Here is a 19,602-nt window from a genome sequence, read left to right on the forward strand (position 1 = left end):
CTGAACCAATCAGGAGAGCGATCTGCTCTGTGGTAGGGTCGAACATTAAACACTTAGAGATTGCACTCGGACTCATCAGACGTTGACAGATCAGACTTCGATTTGATCTAAACTCCAAGAAAGTTTGACTAATTTTCCTTCTGGTTATCAGACACTGACTTTGAAGTTATTTGAAACTGTGGAGGAATCTCGAATTAAGGACAAATATGCTCATGACCCAAAGTTTATGTAGAGGACAATCTTTTCAGTTTGAAGAACCCAGTTTGTATTTTCCATTTGTTTTGGTATTCACAAGCAAACTAAAGTTGCATTTAACTGAATTAACTTGCCGTGTTATTTTTAATTACATATGGTTATTGCACTCAAAATGTAGCTCTTTCCGAACCTGGAACGAGGTGTACTCACCCAGCAGCTACAGACATATTGGAAAAAGGTTGGAAATCTCTGGTTTAATCTTTCAGCTTAACATTTGTATCCTAAAGTAAAATAATAAGTAACTTTAGCTGACAAATATATGTAGTGAAGTAGAACGTACAATATGTTTTGTATGAAGTAACATCAAATGGAAATAGTCAGGTGAAGTAAAAGTGTGAAGTACAGTACTTAAGTAAATATAATTTATATATAAAAACAATAGATCAATACAGTCAGTGTTAAAGTACTTAGTTACAAGTTCATTATGTATTGTTGTATTGCACTCAAATTCATATTCATAAATTAGTTATTAGAAAGGATTCATATCCAAATATTCTTAAAGTATCAAAAGTAAAAGTACTCATGATCAGAATGGTCCATTTCAGAATAATATATTGATTTTATTTATTGATGCATTCATGTACATAATGTTTCAGCTGGTAAAGGTGGAGCTAATTTCAACTACTTGAAATATACTGCTGGCTTTATCCATAATCATAAATTAGACTTTATTAGTTCATTTATGTTTTGTATCTGAATCTGAATTGTACTAGTACCTAATATCAAAAGATATTGGAGCAGAAATAGTAGCAAAGAAAAAAGGAAATATTCAACTACAGTACAAGTACCACAAATTTGTACTTGAGTTATTGTACTTGTTACATTCCACCACTGCTAGCGTGGCTAAAAACATGCTCTACACATAATTTATATGCAGCAGACAGGACCAGACACACAAAGACAAAATAAAACAACAAATTATCCTAATAATGCTAATTAAAAAAAGTTTATTTGATTTCGTTAACCATTTTTTTTTAGCTCATGACAGATTCACACGACCCACAAAGTGCCAGAAATAATGATGACACCTGCAACTCTTCATACTTCACTGTAAACTCATGGGATAGACCTACACAACAGTAATATGAACATGAATAATGTCTTTATGTAGTTGTTGGCCATCCCCAAAAAACTTTAAACAAATAGCCACATGTTTACATTATGTAAAAGCATTTTTTTTTACTGGTTTATGCTTTTATGACATGTAGGAGAAGAAGAAATGAAGACAATGAAAAAAAAAAACATTCTCAAAACTACCAGTAGAAATCATTTACAAAATTCAGTCTTTGATTTTTCTGTTGTGTCTTCGTTACAGAGTTTAACATTAAGTATGTAGTATAGGTACATTTACAGTATATTAAAACGCCATATCTTTGACCTGTGATAGTAACACTGATATAGTTCATTTTTCAAACCATTCATTTTTCTAGTCTAAGCAGAATTATTTCAGCTGACTCATCACTGAAAAACAGTTTATATTGGCCAAACTGGCCTTGTTACTGCTGCCGCAGGCACACATAACTAACAACATGACATATTGTAGGTTTTATTTGTAAAGCCAAAGAAAATAATAGCTGTTTTGGTCCAGTCACAACAAATTTGAATAAAAGCAGCACCCTCTCGATGTACCGACCGTACAGACATAGTTCGCTCTAAAACTTGTTGCTTTCCATCATCATAGTTGGATTATTGCACTTCTTCTGGAGGAAGTGAAACAATATGCAGTTTGTCTGCTCTAAAATTACAGAAGACAGCCTCAACGTTCTACTTGCGTCATTTTGAAATGATGTCAACAACAACACAGTATTTCAGCAACATATCTGTCATCAACAAATTGAATGAATATTGCTTTAAAGTTGTTTGATATGTTCAGTCTTCAGAAAGTATTTTGTATATCTTTAGTACTACGATATAGTCCTGTCATTATAGTACGCAGCTCTCCGTTGTATCTGGTGTTTTTTTTTAAAGGTTTCTAAACAATAAGCATCCTCCGGTCGTCACCAGCCCCTCCGTGTGGTGGCATCTTCGGTTCGCGCTACGACACCCGTTTCCTGGAGCTGGTCCGGCCCAGGCTGGCAGTGCTGGACCGGCGGGAGAGGACGGGCGTGGCAGTGGTGGGGGACGTCTCGTTGGGACAGCCGTGTTGGAGCAAAATATCAATGCAGCCTTTGCTCCCTGTTTTTCTGGCCATCTTCATGGCTGTCTGGCCTTGGCTATCTTTCGCTTTCACGTCAATTCCGTACTGGGGGGAGAGAGAAAGACAATATTAACTAAAGATAGAACCATGTGTGCAGTGAAATGCAGCTCTTTGCTGTTCAAAGTGCTGCTGAAAACAATCCGAATTAAACACATTTCTTCTAAAACTGTATGTTAATTTAAGGATGGCATGCAACAAAGCAGACATGCATTTTTGTCTGCAAGAAATAAGACAGAAGACTATCTGGGAAAAGCAGGTAACTCTATAGCTCTGAGAGTGCCACATTCACTGCATGTCATTTGTTTTGGGGAAATTACAACGCAATATGGACAAAACTGAGCCCTCCCTTACTAGCTAATTGTATGTCTTGTGTCCAAATCTCATTGTAGGACCTTTATTAGTTTATATTGTGCTCAGATGGTGCATATTGCTGAAGTTTATAAAGGTGCTAAATTCGATAATCAGAGCAGAGGGATGGCCTACCCGCTATCAACATGGTGACGGCTTAACAGCACTATAAGTGCAACCAATGGCAACAGTGCTGAAAGAGATCATTGTTAAGTGGAGGGTGGGCCCTAAGCTTCGGTCAGGACAGCGTTATCAGCTGTAACCGCTGTATGAGAGCAGTGCAGAGCAGCGTCTGTGAGCCAACCAGTAGGGCGCGCTCACGTGCACTAAAAGACACGCATGGTCCGCCGATCTCAACAAAGCAAGGAGAAGCTCTGATTACAACACAGGGAGGGAGAGTTACTTCATCCTCTGCTCAAGCAGACATTGCTGTACTATATCTTTACATGCCATAGATACATTTTTACCAAGATGTGCCAGTAACTATGGAACCATAGGAACTAAACCAAGAACTAAAAATCCCTTTTGCAAAATACTGTTCGACCACATCTGAAGCAAAAAAAAAAAAAAAGGAAGCAACAACACAGTCGCACTGTCATATTCACTGTTGCATGTCTCTGGTGTTATTTTAGACCTGGAACTAAATCAACCCTGTTGTTCCTCCAGTTCAACAAGTTCCTGAATTCCTCAAAAGGTTCTTGGTCCCATGAGGAGGCTGCTGCGTTTAAAACACCTTTATTGTCTTCTTTTGTGCATTGAACTTAGTGGGAACTTGAAGGCGACAGAGTACATTCACAATGTACAGAGGCCCCAACTGGCAACTGGAGGCCTTGGCCTTGAAGCACTCAAACCAGTTCATGCCGAGGCAAGACCATCTCAATGTGATTTATGTGAAACTTGCTCTACTTTCCTTATCGTATATGAGCAGGTAATAATGTACAATGTTGGGTGAACTATGAGGAATCATAAAAGGACATTAAAAGAAATGTAAACCCACCCAAATGAGCAGCTGAGTCATGACTACATCTCCCAGCTGACAAGCAGCGTGGAGGGCCGAGCGAGGCGGTGAAGTCTCCCCGCTCAGCTGAGCGTTGATCCGTTCCTTGGTGCTGTGGGCCAGAAGGAGCAGCATCCTGGGCAGATCTCTCTCAGTCACTGCAGAAAGCATCCACACCGGCATTCCGTCATCTGGCAGCTGGGGCCCCGGGGACGGCTGAAGAGGCGGCACAAACGCCCGTTGTTCGTACTTTGCACGAATCCAGGACTCTCTTTCCTCACTTGGAGAACAGGCACACAGAGATACAGTCATGCAAAGGATGTAGCTCGCTACATTTTTACAAACTTATTGGTTATTTCTTGCATGTCTTTTATATCTCATGATTCCGGAGCTTCACACAAGCACTTGAATGCACCAGCAGGAAGAGTTTTTAGCACTCAAAAGCAGTAAGAGTGGACTGAAACCAGCTGTTTCTAAAAATGCATTAATCAATCTAAAAACCTGTGTTGCTGTAAATGAATGTGGTGACACCCACCGTGTGGCAGTAGGTGTGGGTTTGATTCGCCCTTGGGTGCAGCTCTCCCATATGTTGTTAGCCATGTGGTTTCCGATGGCAGCCAGGACTTGTGTGAGCTCTCCCGGCCAGTCGTCCAGGTCCAGCGAGCGGACGCGGGACAGGTGAGTCCCCAGGTTTCGATGGATCCCCGAGCACTCGATGCAGATCAGCGCACCCAGGTTGAGACTGGCCCAGGTGGGATCTGCAGGACAACGAGAGGAGGGGCACCAGTTACAGGACGCCCACAACAAACTAACACCAATTATTGAGAAAACATCAATATGAAATGGCCCATTTTGCACAAGGAGTACTTTCACTTTTGGTACTTTCAGTATATTTTGATGCAGATACTCCACTTTTAAATGCATGACTTTTTACTTATTTCCTGTGGTATTGCTACTTTTACATAAGTAAAATATCTGAGTACATCCTCCACGACTGTTGAGTAGATATGAACAGAATGAAGTTCATGACACCACCACAGGGTGTCAATGAGGCATGTAAGCAGATTTATCCTTCAGGGTGAATCTGCAGCTGGGGGCAAAGATGCTGAACTCACTTGGAGCTTCACAGTCAACACACAGATGGTTGCCCTTGGCGTTACGGATGGCCTGCAGCGCTACAGCCTCACTCTGGCTGCTCCTCCGAGCCTGCACAATTACACACAAACACACATATTCAAATCCTTTATTTGTCCACACAATTTCCTGTGCAACAAAGAAACAATGGTAAGACGTGACAATGCATCATGTGCATTGATTATCAATGTTACTTTGTGCTTTGCTTTCCAGCCGCCAGAACCCAAACCCTTATCTGTGCCTGTCCACTTCCTGTTCACCTGTGGAGTTTGGACCAGGCACACATACCAGTACTATGTCTATCTGCATCACACTCACCTGCCGAATAGACACATAGCATATACGTTTACAGAAGGGAGCTTCCTCGGACCTTTAAAACGTGTGTACCTTGTTTCTGCCGCTCTCACAGGACTGCAGGCTGGCCAGGATCTGGCTCTCTATAGCCGAAACCCAGGAGTCTCGGTCCTCCAGGCTCTGGGCCTCAAAGTGCCATGTCTGCCCGGTGAACGACACTATGATAAAGTCTGCATTCTCTTCATCTGCAAGTAAAAGAGGAGCACAACAAACTTAAGTAAGATGTACACGTCTGCAGAGACAGCTAATTTAACATGACATGATGTTATGGGCATTATGAATTTACAGTCAGTGTGGGAAGTACACAAAACAAATGCAAAACAACACAAACCAATAGTTTTATGGAAGTAGAGGACATGTTGGAGTTATTGCAATCAAAAGTGGGAAAGATGAAAATGAGGAAAGATGAAAATGAAAAGAATGTAAATCAGAGCACGAGCTGATTCAACTCCATCACCCTCACTTGTTACCTGTTTTATTAATGTTTCTCAAGCTACCAAAGCTCTTTAATTTCCACATTTTGCGTTTGGCTGCCGAGCGAGAGAAAAGAAAAAGAAGAGAAACAGAGAAAGACCAGTACAAGTGTTACGAAAAGGCTGCGAAGAAATATTTAGAGAAAGAAAAGCACTAATCGGTATCCTCACTGAAGAGACAGAGGCTTATAACGAATTAAAACTGCACAGGAATATGCACATATTTAAACACAATTTTTGATAGTTTTGAGTTGTTTAAAATAAGAATCACATGCTGCTCTTCTTTAAAAACATGTTTAGTGAGTGAAAACGTAATCTCTGTGTTGAGTTACCTTCAGCTTGCCCGACAGCTGCATCTCCTTTCTGATTCATGCTCTTCTTCCTCCTATTCTTCTTCCTGTCGCTCATTGGAGACGACTGGCTGGGATCTTTTCCAGCGAAAGGACCGACTGCTCCTTCAAGGGCATCTGACATTTGGTGCAAAAATAGTAAATCATATCTTTTTGTATCTATGACAGCATTGAAGACGGTCTGAGTGGAGCTAAAGGGTTTTTGAACTGGTGGCAATGACTGAAAGCGTTTTAGTTCTGGCAGTTCGTACCAACACTTTGTGCCTTGGTGGACAAGGAGGAGGAGCACCGCTGAAGCCCTCTGTCTCCTCCTTGAGGCGACAGAGCACCAGACCGATCGTCAACCACAGACAGAGTGGCTGGACACAACTGGGGAACTGAAAGCAAGAGAGGAAGTGAAAGGTTTATACACGGTGTGTCAAATTTAGATAGGTAATTTAGTTTAATTTATAACAACACATCATATTTTAGAAGATAATCATATGTACAATTGAAATCTTAAAAGTAAAATAAATGAAGTGTAGTAGAAGTATAAAGACTTGTTTGACATACTAGTACCTCACAATAGTAGGAGTGCCACTGACTAGTTAAGTGTTTTGAGACGGACCAACCCATTGTTGGTTTTGGTCTTTGTGTGGGATTAGTTTTGTATAGAATAAACTTATCCTTTAACATCTGCCCCGAGACCCTCAGTGAGAAAGCTCTGTATAAGAACACAAGAAGGAGTACCTGTACTGGTGTTCTCAGCGGCTGTTAGCTCCTTATTCAGCCCGTTGACTCCAGGTGCAGCGGCGAGGGGGACAGGCGAGGGCCCCGCAGGAACCACGGCTCTCGGAGGACGTTTCCCGGGAACTTTTACCGTCACACGCAGCAGGTCGATTTCTTTTCCATGGATGCTCTGCGTGTAGTCCTGAAATAGATGATATATCACACATATTAGACATTTTCATCAGAAATACAGATTAACAAGAATATGTAAATTTTTTAAGAAGCAATATACTTTCTCCTACAAATTAGAAGTTGAATTCATAAGAAAGTAAACACACCTTTGCTGCTCCAGCCAGTAGTAACCAGTAGCTTATTGTGTCTAATATTAGCAAACTTTAGATAGACACTGCTGTTTTTTTTCCATTCTCTGCTTGTGTTTTCCTACTTCCATATTCAGTGGTGGAAAGCAACTAAGTACATTAACTGAAGTAGTATATTTAAGTTAATGTACTTCTCTGATAACAAGTTTAGCTTATTGCGACATTGTAAAGGTACTCTTTATGAATGGCCCATTTCAGATTAATTGTATTATATTATTGGAATATAATTACTGATCATCACTTTAATGTTGCAGCTGGTAAAGATGGAGCTAACTTTACTTTTTATATTATGCTACCTTGGGAATTTCCTCCTGAGGATCAATATACTCTTGTTTTATATTGGCCTGTAATAATACAACATTATTTATTATGATGACGAATCTGAATCTTTTGAAGCAAAAAGTACAATATTTGCATCTGAATTACACTGAAGTATAAAGTGTCATCAAATGAGGTACAATACTTGACTAAATGTACTGAATTACTTTCCACCACTGGAACTTCAATGACAACTACAAAGGTTAAAAAAAAATCAATATTAAAGAAAGGTTTCAAAGCAGTAGTCCTGTATTGAAAACCATTGAAGTTGAAACTACAGCTAAATCTAAAAAGCTGCAGATATTATCTTGTCCACAGTGATAACTTGAATACTGTGTTTTTACTGCTCCATCGATCTCTCTTCTTGGTGTTCTCTTACACTGGCGCTGGAGTGGTAAGCCAGCGGGCCGTTGTTGGACAGGGTGACGTATTTCTTCTTCCACTCCTTATTCAGAGAGCTGCCGCTTCTCTTCCACAGGATGCTCTATAAAAAACAACAACCGAGGTCACGGCACTTGCAACAAACGGCCCTCTGAATCTGCCTAAATTTAGAGTCGAGGATATTTCTTCAAAGTGTAAAATGGTCCGACAACAACAGCTGAAAGCAGAATATTAATAGTACACCCTTGAGAAAGGATGCTGATTTTTTTTCTTGTTGCTTATGTAAGATGAAATGAATAGTTTCTTCCCACCTTGTTGCTAAAGAGGGAATTGGTACATATTAGTGTGCTGCAAACAAACTGAAGCACGGTGGCAGACAAAGGTTTATTTTGTGTTGTGTTTTGTGATGTTAACCAAACCTGTTTGATGGGAACGCCCCGCACGTTGCTCAGGTCTCCTTTAGGATCACCGGACTTCTTATCTGAGTCACGATTCTGAAATAATAATCCGACAGCAGGGAGGTGTTTAGACGGTTTCAGCAGAGAAAGGCAGAGGAGGAGCTGAATGGAGTGAAATGATTATGAAAGATGACGGGAGACTAAAAGGTGTGAGACACCCGTCAGTTGGCCACAACTGACCTTGAAGATGGAGGGCCGTCTGGGGATGCTCTTCAGCGAACGCGAGTTACCACTACCTCCCCCCTCTGCATGTGCAACCCTCAGATCCCTGTGACCAATCACAGGGGTGGAGGGGAGGGAGTAGGCGTAGCCACAACTCGGGCCATTACTGGCCTGAGAGGAGGAGCGAGGGCGGGGGAAGGACGGCAGGGTGCATGGGGATGGAGGCGTGAGGGAAGAGATGAGGCAGTGAGAATGGCATGAAAGGTGATAAACAGGTGACGTAGATTTACATAATGAAAAGTGGGTGAAGATCGACTGAATTTTCCAGCCGTAGTTCATCGTGAACGGTGGACGGATGGAGCCGAGCTGGATGTGAAGGGAGTGATGGACGGGCTCTGAGATGGTGTTGAAAATTAGATTTCAATGATTTAAAAATGTTTTGATGCATGTAACTGCCCAGAGAGAAAATCCTACTCCTGAAAATGTTTTCTTTTCCATGGAATACCTTTTTAAAGATGTTATTGTGTCTCTTTTACTCATCAATACTGAATAGACACAAAAAATGTGACTATGTTGGCAAGAATACCTTTATGAAATGCTCCTGAAGCTTTAGGGAGGTGAGCATAAAAATAAATAAATGCTCAGCCAGAGTTTAATTTGAGAAGAAAACAGCAGCATGGCAACATCTGTCTAGACAGGAACAATATTGTGTTTACCCAAACAAAAGAACAATAACAAGTTTCACACCTGAGTGTGTTAGTATTCAGCGCTCTTATATCTGATATCCTGTCAGGACTTTAGAAATATTTATTTGTGTGAATCTGTGCAACACAGTGCTGTGAGAGTATGGAACAGCGGACGAATGACATAAACCTAAACTATGCACATTTAGAACAGTATTCACATTACAAATATGAATACACGAAGGAAAACTATATGTTGTATATTATATATTGATTTAAGATGCATAGATCTTTATGTGCCTTTATTTAGATGAACGGTAAAGCTGCACATTTTAAGAAAAGTTAATCTGTTCAGTGTGATATCTCAATTCTTTGTGTAGTGGGATGAGAACAAACTAATTTTGTAAATACGGATGATGAGCCTTGAAGAAAACTGGGCAGTTTTGCAAAAAAGCTTATCATGATGAACTTTAGGCTAATACTAAATATTTTACTTACAGTACATAGAGCATATACACAAAGTGGTGGAGGAATTATTTAGATGTTTTACCTTAGTAAAAGTATCAATCGTGTAAAATGACTTAATACAAGTAAAAGTCCTGCACTCAATATATCAAATATACTATCAAATATTCTTAAAAGTACCAAAAGTAAAAGTACTCATTATGCAGAATGGCGCATTTTAGAATAATATATCACTGGATTATAATTATTGATACCTCCATTGTTCATCACTTTAATGTTGCAACTGGTAAATATGTGGCTTATTTGAACTACTTTATATATTCATTATCATATGTAATGATCTATTAGTTGATTTATAGATTTGTATTAATCTGAATCTGCACAGTAACTTAAGCTGACAAATACATTTTGTGGAATAAAAAGTACAATATTTGCCACCAAAATGTGGTGCAGTAGATGCATACAATTTAAATAGTCAAATAAAAGCTGCTAGGGTGAGGTACCTGTCCAGGGAACGATGCTGATCCCGGTGTGGAGCCTCCAGAGTGACTGGGAGAGTTGGGAAGAGACTTGCAGGCCTGCAGTGCCGCCTGCTTCTTCTGAGCTACAATCTTCTGGGCAGCTGGAAAACACAGTGAAAATGTTTCAGTCATTGGACGCGTGTGTCACAAATACTCGTTTTTCCCACATGTGTTTTGCGTGTACTTAAGCTCAGCCTCCCCGTTTTGCCTCTGTTTCGAGAAAAAAAAAGTATATTTTTAAAAAACTTAAACTTAATTATCTCCGCAATCACAACGTTTATTAACTTCATTTAAATTACTACAATACTGTTGCCCTTGTGAGAAGATTACTGTGGTTTTAACAATAAATAAAGTAACTGTTAAGTTGAAGTACTTACGTAACTCCGTGAACTTGCTGCGGCGACCGTAACGTTTCACTAAACTTGTGATAAGTACCCCTTACAAAGTCGGATTTCACGAATAAACACATCCACGTAACCGTACAGGCTTGGGAGTCTAACAAAGCAATATGCATCCTTATAAACCCCTCATTAGTAGCTGTAAAGTCACAAAACGGCCAGAGTTTTTTTTTGTGCCTTTCGTGTACCGCACACATTTCTTAAAACACGTCATACAGCAAGGGCGGAGGTAAGTCCCAGCATGCTACAGTGAGACAATGTTTTCCCATAAAAAAAAGATTTTTTTTTCATTTTTGAATCGAACAACAGTTTTTTGACTGGGAATCCGTCGCAACACCCCTAAGCCTTGTTTTATTATCATTTTCTTTCTGCAGATTCTGATTCTTCAGGTCCTAATCTTTCCAAAAAGGTGTCTTATTAGTAGGCCTGAACCATACAGTTTGTGAAAGTCGGCGACCGCTCCAAAAGATGTTTTGGGGAAATCTGCTTAGATCATGCTTGATATTCATAGCTTTGATCAAAATATATTAGAGAAGTGATTTTTTTCCACAAATAAATTCTGAAAAAAAATGATAGAAAATACAAGAGGCACAGACCCCCATGGGGGTCTACTGTTAAGAATTGGTTAAGAGTATATACAACATGCCAACTCACCTTCTGAAAACACTCGATCAACGTTGAACCCGTATGTCGCGCATGTCTCGTAAAACAGCGAGTGACGCACATCGATGCACAGCTGTCTGGCTCTCTGATCCTCGATCACACGAGGGTTGATATTACTGATTTTATCTGTGGGGGGAGGGGTGGGGAATCAGCGAATAGAAAACTGTAAATTATCATAAAAACAGTAATGCAAAGATCTATGTAATCAAGGTTGCAAAGGGTCCAAGGATAATTAAGATCAGGAATGTATTTTCTTTTGCACAATTTAAATTTAAATAGCATGTCGGGGGGGGGGATATACATAAGAAAGTAATACTGGGTATTATGGGATGTTTTGGTGACACGTATGCCTATTTCATTGAATGCAACCATGCATTGCATTCATCAGCACACTCTCCCATCACATGTGCAGTTAATTTGCCAGCATCCCATTCAATAGGAATTCAGTAAAGTAACAATCCCATACATGCACGATATATTCTCTCATCACACTACTGCCAACATGTCTGCCATGTCTGAGTCTGACTACTTGTTTTCATGTAGCTTTTGATTATAGTCCTGAAGTGACTGTATTTTACATTTGTATGATATTTCAGTAAACCAGAGGATAGTAGCCGAAAGCAAAGTACACAGTATATTGTTGACTGCTGGTTTTTACTTGCTTACTGTTACCATGCGGCATGTAGCTTGAATGAGCAAGCTAATTGCAGAGTTTCTATTTCCATTCCTTCTTTGATTCATTCTCAGTCAAACATTTATTTCATGAATTATTTGTTGGGTTAAACCCTGTGTTTGCACACAGCTCACATTGTCTGCTCAAATGTTACTGCAGCAGCACTACACATCTTAGCGTAATACTCCTGTCTGTTTGGCATCTAGTAGTTCATTAACTGACTACGGATAAGTACCTAATACAACCCCACTTCAAAAAAATCTGAACTATGCCTTTAATACTTTAAGAAACGTCCCAGTTGTTTCCTCTTATGATAATGAAAAAACGTTGACCATGATGAAGATTAGTTTTCACAGATTTAACAAAGTCACTAAACTATATCGTTTTTGTTTTTACATTTTCACAATTTATGAAAGGACTCAGCTTTGAACCAGCTTTGGATGTTTTCTAGTGTGCTGCATTTGACTGTCCGCCATGGTTGAGTTTCAGAATAAATCGACATGGCTGTGGTCAGTGCTGACCTTGGGTGCCGACCACGATGACTGGGATGTCCGTGCGGTGGGCACTCAGCTGGCTGTAGAGCTGGTAGAGCTCCTGGAAGCTGCCCTCGTTCTCCAGACTGAAAACCAGGATCACTGCGTCAACCCAGCTGCTGAACTGAAGGAGAAAGAGGATGATGAAGTCTGCAGGTACATTGTTTCGGCTTTGCACACTAACGTTCCGTCTCTCGCACACACCTGGGCATCAGGTGGTCCAGCTTCCTCCCGGATCAGTAATAAATGACTCTGTCCGTCCACCAACACTTCCTTTTTATATCTGCCACCTGATGAGAATAATGAAAGACACATTATTGAGCAGCGTGACAGATGATGAAGCCACATCTCTCTGAACAAATCAAATTAAATATGACACTCAGCAAGCATGGCGATACAAATGTATGTATACGTTATTTATAAACCCAAACATTTTGACCAGCATTGAAGGACCAGTGGTGGAGGACGTATTCAGATCATTTACTTTAGTAAAAGTATTAAAACCACACAGAAAATATTCTGTTACTCATAAAAATCCAGCATTAAACATATTACTTGGGTAAAAACATCAGGAAAATGTAGTTAAAGTATTAAAAGTCTCCTGTGACTGTGAAACTATTATTTACTTTATCATTAGATTATTATTACTCATGCATTAATGTAATGTAAAAGCAGGATGTTAGTGTTGTACTTGTTGAGATGGAGCTCAACTATTAACTAATAATAATTTAATTATGGATTTATCTGATTATTTTCTCCACTATTGATTGATTGGTTGGTTTTTAAAAATTCTGAAAATGGTGAGAAATGCAGTTACCCAGAGCCCAAGGTGACACCTTCCCAATATTGGTTTTGTCCAACTAATAACAGCAACATTATTAGAAATTAATCAAAGAAATTAATCTAAAAATGAAGAGCAACACATCTTCATATTTGTGTAACTGTTTTTGCATGAAAAATGAAAAAAAGATGACCAAATTAGCTGCCAATTAATTTTCTGTCAATTTATTATCAATTTATTGTCTCTACATTTTCAATATTTCCCACCTGATATTTAATTTTGTGGAGTAAAATTGGCGTTCGAAGAAAATACATAACATTTGTAAATAAGTAAAGTACTTGATTAAAAGCACTTTAATGCGTTTAATCATTAAACTGTTAAGGACCCTCGATACAGAAGATGTGTTTCATGTTTCTTACCATCTGGCTTCTCAAGTGCAACATAACTGCCGGTGATGTATTTGTTCACCAACGCTGACTTGCCGCTTTTTAGACTTCCCAGAATGCCCTAAGAGAAGAGGGAAGGAAATACAACACCGTTCATCCAGGGTCAGCGTGAACGCTCGATCACAGAGTGATGTTTCAAATATAACTCGGACTGAATTAAAACACATAGTTCCTCCTCTGAGAATGTTTTTGTTCCTTTTAATTATGTTTAATTATTCAGTGGTGGAGGAAGTATTCAGATCCTTTACTTTAGCCAAAGTAGCAATATGCAGATAAGTACAAATACAGAAGCATTATCAGCTAAATGTACTTTACATTTTTTAAGTAAAATTACCTATAATGGAGAATGACTACTTAACAAAATAATCTGTTATCATACACTAGGTGGCCACATTATTAAGTACACCTGTACTGTCTAGCTGTCTTAACATCTGTCTTCATAAAGCTCATAATGTTCTGTTTGTGTTGGAAATGTGTAAATTCATGTTTATTATTCAGCTCATAGTTAGGTGATGTTGTACTGAAAGCATTATATTAAGAGGTGTTTCTAATCTTTTGTCCTTTGCATTGAACACCTTTATGACACTGAACATTGTTGACAAAAAAATATATATTATTACATATGATTTAGTTAAGTGTAAAGCACAAATAACTCAACATTATAGTTGAGTAAATGTACTTAGTTACTTTCCACCACTGCATATCGTCTTCATTCCTCAACCTAAGTGTATGTTTTGAGCGTCCAGAGATAATTCAACCTAAACAACTAACTCTAACATAAAATTAGAGAACTTCAGGGTGTCTAAGTGTGTACTCTTTAGAGACGTCTCCATTAAATTAATCCAATCAAGAATAAATCCTTCTGTTTCTGATGCAGGTATCAACTGAGTGGTACAGTACACTTTTTTGCCTCACCAGTCTGAGCTCTGGGATGGATCTGCTCAAGGTCCACTCCTGGCTGTTGGCAATATTCACTAGAGAGAGACAGACAGAGACAAACAGTCAGTGAGGCAGAGACGCAGAGAGAGATTCATCATTTTGATCATGCACAGTAAAAAAGCCACGATAACGGCCTTTCTGTGGGAGAGCAATAAATCACACAGCTGCTGCGTGACCAACAGCCGTAAGCATACGTGTGGCCTCGCAGGTCGCCTTAATGAATGTAACCTTTCAGTCACTGCGGGGGGATCCAACAACATCCAGCCACACCACTCTTTATCCACTTTGCCCCCCGTGTGCCATAAATGACGGGCAGCTGTGTGGTGAGTTACTGCGGCCTTTGGTGGACGGCATCTGCCCTCTAGACCTGCAAATAACGATTACTTTTTCGATTCTCGGATTAAATATGACTTTGACTATGAAAGGTCATAAAATAGTGGATTTCAGGTGTCTATAAATTTCATATTTTGTTCGATCAGCAGTCTAACCCAAAATATATTCAGATTTCAATTATATAAAACAGAGGGAAACCACAAATCCTCACATTAGAGAAGCTGGAACCAAATAATAATTGTCATTTTCACTTGAAAAATTACTGAAAACATTAATTGATCATCTAAATATTATTTGACAATACATCATCTTTCTGCCGGCTGACTAATGGATTAATCAACAAATCATCTCAGTTCAAAATTGAGACGGGTTTTGATAGCGTCAATATTCAATGTTATTTGGTGGGACATGGACCCACACGCACACACAAACACACACACACACGCACGCACACACACACACACACACGCACACACACACACACACACGCATATCAAACAGTATAGTAGTGGAGAAGGGTCGGGTTGCACACAGCTGTGCCAACGTCCCTACTGGGGAAAATACGCGATGTGATGTGACCATCAAAACCAAAGCTTCAGAGGGATGAGAATAAAGAGAAAGAGAGCGCCTGAGGAGAGTCTGAAGCTGATTTGGAAACCAAAAAAAACATTTGCCAGTGTATGAGGGACATCTCGCTAAAGGGAATGTATCCTAATACAACAGTCCTGCATTAAATCCTCCCTTCACCGAGGTTATAACGGTCAGTTTGTGTTGAAACTACTTCAGCGAGGTGTTGATTCAACTATGCAATCATTTTAGAGAAAGTAGTTTGTGGTGCTGTTGAACTGCATTGTGTTACACATGCTATATTTGGCCTACTCTTGTTTCTATAAATACGGTGCACGAAATAATAGAAACACATGTCTGTGTCAGTTATAATGCAATACAGCAGCACACACTGGAGCCTCCAAAATGACCAGTTGATTCAACACCTCTTTAAAACAAACAAAAGCTGAATGTTATAACCTTCATGAAGGGAGGATTTATTGCAGAACTGTTGTATCCGATTGCATTTGTTTTATGCACTTAATAAAGTGGCAGCTAAGTGAATCTATTACTTTAAAAAGATGACTAAGAGTCACGACAGACATATAGCAGCTCTGTGAGGCTGTTCGTTGGCACAGCCGTGCTTTTGAATGCTAACATCAGCAGGCTGGCATGCTCACAATGATGTTTAGCACGTGTATTGTTCACTGGGTTATTTCGGCCCATTAGCATGGTAACGTTTGGAAATAAACACCAAGTACAGTTGAGGCTAACAGGAATGTCAGGAATGTTGATGGAATTTAATGGTAGTGGCAAAAATATGAAAGGCCTAATACTGTAGATAAAAAGTAATTGAGATTCAACATCTTGGATTTATAATTACATGTTGAGATGTTTCACTGGATATGTGACATTTTTGACCTGCTATACGATAGAGAAAAAGTCGGGGGGGTGGGGGTGGGTCGTGCTGCTACAGCTAATTCAGAAACAAAATAATCAGAAAATGCAAAAGAAGAAAATGATTAAATCACAGAAAGACAACAGAGGAGACTGAGATGTGATGGCAGACAGTAGAACCCGCCATCCTGTGAATGTGTGATGTGTCCCTCAAAGGCCGAAGATTAAACTCTAGCCTGCTTCTAAATCTATGGAACGTCCAGGCCAACGTCACACAGATGCAGCCGGTGATGAAGTCCTACCACACAGACAGACACACACAGAGAGTTTGTCTATCTTTGTCCGAGTCAAAGCTCTCTTTATCGCCTGCTGCTGTTGTCAACAGTGATCCGACTGTGTGATCCTTCTGCTGCTTCGACCCACAGATTTCTACAGAAAGCCAATTACCCACATCCTCTCCTCCAAACCAATCATGTGTGATCCACTCTGCAAACTCCCACATGTCGCCTGTAGCTCACATCCAAACCTGCCAATTTACTGACTTAAATTTTTGGGTGGAATTTTGTCACAATCCTCTCAGCCTGTGTGTCACCACACGCACACACACACACACACACACACACACACACACACACACACACACACACACACACACACACACACACAAACACCCACTACCTCCTCCTCCTCCTCCTCCTCCTCCTCCACCCTGTTTCATCAGACTCTGCCTCTGTAGCAGAAGCAGCAGTCCTGCCGGTTGCCATGGCAACACTTCCTCCTGCCTTCAGTATGTGTATATGTGTGTGTTCAAACGTGTGTGTGTCTGTGTAGTCGGCACAGCTAGTCTCACTACTTGCGTGTGTAACAGTGTGAATACACAATGAGTGAATGAATCCATTAAAAACATGCACACACACTGACACACACACACACACACACACGTTCTTTCTTTGAGCAGACATGTTTGTGAGAAAGATGTACTGTTGGAAGCTGCAGCCGTCGACACGCAGCGAAGAGGGGACAGCGGCAGCAATGGCGATCCTAAATCTTAAAATGCCTGAGTGCTTTCGACATGATGATGGAATTTAAATTGAACACCCGACGAAGACAAAGACGAGAGCGAGAGGGAAGGAGAAACCAAAAATAATCCCCCATATAGTGGCAGAACATGTAGTGGGTGGAATATCAAAACCAGGATTAGCAATGTTCTCGATTGGCTGTGGGTGCACCCTTCCCTGTTTGATGTGGATGAACAAATATCGCCTCATGTCTTTCCCTCTATATGGAAATAAAGCTGAGGCAAAAAATTAACCGGAGCGGCGCAATCCATCCGTTGATCGTGCCACCAGCTCCTCTCCCCTTTGGCTTCATTATGAGATTTAAACCCATGCTGGCAACGCTGCTTAAGTGTGCATGTGTGAGTGCAGAGATTACCCCTCCAGCGGTGTGAAATCTGCGCACACTCTGAGGGGAATTAGATTAAGACTGTCCACGATGATTCTATTGTCAGTTCTCAGATCAAAGGACTCCATCTGTCGTTAATTTGGCTTCGGGAAAAGGTTTCTCGACATGTGATAGCCTGTAAATGTATTCTGTGTGGGGTTCTTTAAAAAGATCAACCCCACCCCAAGTAATTTTAAATGGATGCCTGTGCACAGATGAAGCAGCTACATGTCTGATAAGTGTTTGGCAAAGGAACTGAAGACGGGACTGTGTGTGATAATGGTGTGTAGTCGTGGATGTAGTCAACATGAAGATTTAGAGCGGTGTAAGTGATGTTGTGACCTCCTACCTTCCTCTTCACTGGAGTCTCTCTGTATATAGACAGGTGGCGCTGTGGAGGATGACCCCGCTGACCCCGAGCTGCTCTTTGTGAAAATGCCACTGATGAACTTGAGCATCTTCCTGTCTTTAGTGGAGCCTCGGTTGCCCTGCTGCGCCTGCTGGGTCAGCCCCAGGTCTTCAGAGAGGCTGTTCAGGTCACTGTTATCCAGCGTGCGGCTTTTACCTTTGCGTCCAGGTTTATTGGCCTGTGTGGGAGGTGCAGGAAGGGAGGCCGAACCTGTCTTCAGTCTGTCCTTCCTGGGCATGTCTCTCATCACTGCAGCCATGCCACCTCCAATCTCCAGAGGCATTCCAGCTTGAGCTTCATCCCGCAGGTCCCTCCAGCCATCGGGCCGGCTTGCCTCGGCCCATGAGGCCCTGCAGGGACCCGGTGAGCGCGTTGGCATGCGGCAGTCCTTCCGGTCCAGGCTCTGTGCTGAGGTAGGGCTGCGCTCTCTACCGTCCCTGGAGTCGCGACCGCGGGTTGCCACACTGCTGTGAGACTTCAGCAGACTCACAGGACGCTGTCCCACCGGACGGATAGGGAGGCTGGTCCTGGTCGGGGTGCGGCTGGGCTCGACCACCTCTGTTGGAGGTGTGGTGGTCAGTAATGGTGACCTGCATTGCTTTGCCTCTGGGGTGGAGGGCGTCTTCTCGACCTGTGTTAAGTCAATCTCTGCAGACTTTGTCTTCTGGACTGTCGCTCTCTCCGCAGGCAAGGGGATTGAGAGGTTGCACGGTGGCTTTTCAGTCACTTTGATGGGGACTTCAATAGTAGAGGGCAGTTTATCCTTCAAAGGGCTGAGGGATTTTCTCTGTCCATCTTTGAGTTCATCAGGTGACTTGCTCCCTTTCACAATAGCAGCATCCTCAGCTCTTTGCGGTTGTCCTGCTCCATTCTCACCCCGATCAGGAGCTTCACCTTCAGCCTCCACTCTGGCCCCGGCCTCTTCTCCTGCCCCTCCTCCAGGCCCGGCCTCCACCTCCTTCCCCTCGGTGCTGTTCTTGGCCTCCCCTCCATTCTCCTCCACAGCCTCTACTTTGACCAGGGTGAGGGAGATGAGGTAGGTGGTGCGTTGCTGCAGGGCGCCGCCTCCGCTCATGTGGTCAGGCTTCAGTGGACACACAGTAGATGAATGAAACCAGACAGAGCGACATCTACGACTGACAGTTTGCCAGCGTGTTGGGATGTGAGAGAATCCGACTGCACGACTGAGACAAAAAACTTACATGGAGGGAGATTAAGTTTCTCCTTGGAAGATACAGCAGCAGAGCGGCTGTTGGTTTCATCCATCCCCCAAATCCCTATTTCTTTGTTTCGGATATTAATTTCGGTCACGGAATCCTTCTCTAACTGAAATTCTCATTTCTCTGGAACACAGAAA

General features: G+C 41.3%; 1 protein-coding gene across 1 annotated transcript; it reads right to left on the minus strand.

Annotated features, from left to right (window-relative positions):
* Nucleotides 1–1,210: 1,210 nt before the first annotated feature.
* agap2 (ArfGAP with GTPase domain, ankyrin repeat and PH domain 2) lies at nucleotides 1,211–19,320 on the minus strand (the record flags this gene model as incomplete). The annotated part of the gene is made up of 19 exons (XM_079226675.1): nucleotides 1,211–2,497; nucleotides 3,798–4,077; nucleotides 4,333–4,555; nucleotides 4,913–5,003; nucleotides 5,319–5,470; nucleotides 5,756–5,815; nucleotides 6,091–6,225; nucleotides 6,360–6,485; nucleotides 6,838–7,018; nucleotides 7,894–7,998; nucleotides 8,315–8,389; nucleotides 8,534–8,686; nucleotides 10,167–10,285; nucleotides 11,237–11,371; nucleotides 12,440–12,575; nucleotides 12,656–12,741; nucleotides 13,652–13,739; nucleotides 14,594–14,652; nucleotides 18,186–19,320. 19 exons carry the CDS (start codon nucleotides 19,318–19,320, stop codon nucleotides 2,291–2,293), a joined length of 3,546 nt encoding a protein of 1,181 aa, XP_079082801.1. The 3' UTR covers nucleotides 1,211–2,290.
* Between the last annotated feature and the right edge of the window lie 282 nt (nucleotides 19,321–19,602).

The sequence above is a fragment of the Taurulus bubalis genome (genome assembly GCF_910589615.1).
Source record: "Taurulus bubalis genome assembly, chromosome: 11".
Lineage (NCBI taxonomy): Eukaryota > Metazoa > Chordata > Actinopteri > Perciformes > Cottidae > Taurulus > Taurulus bubalis.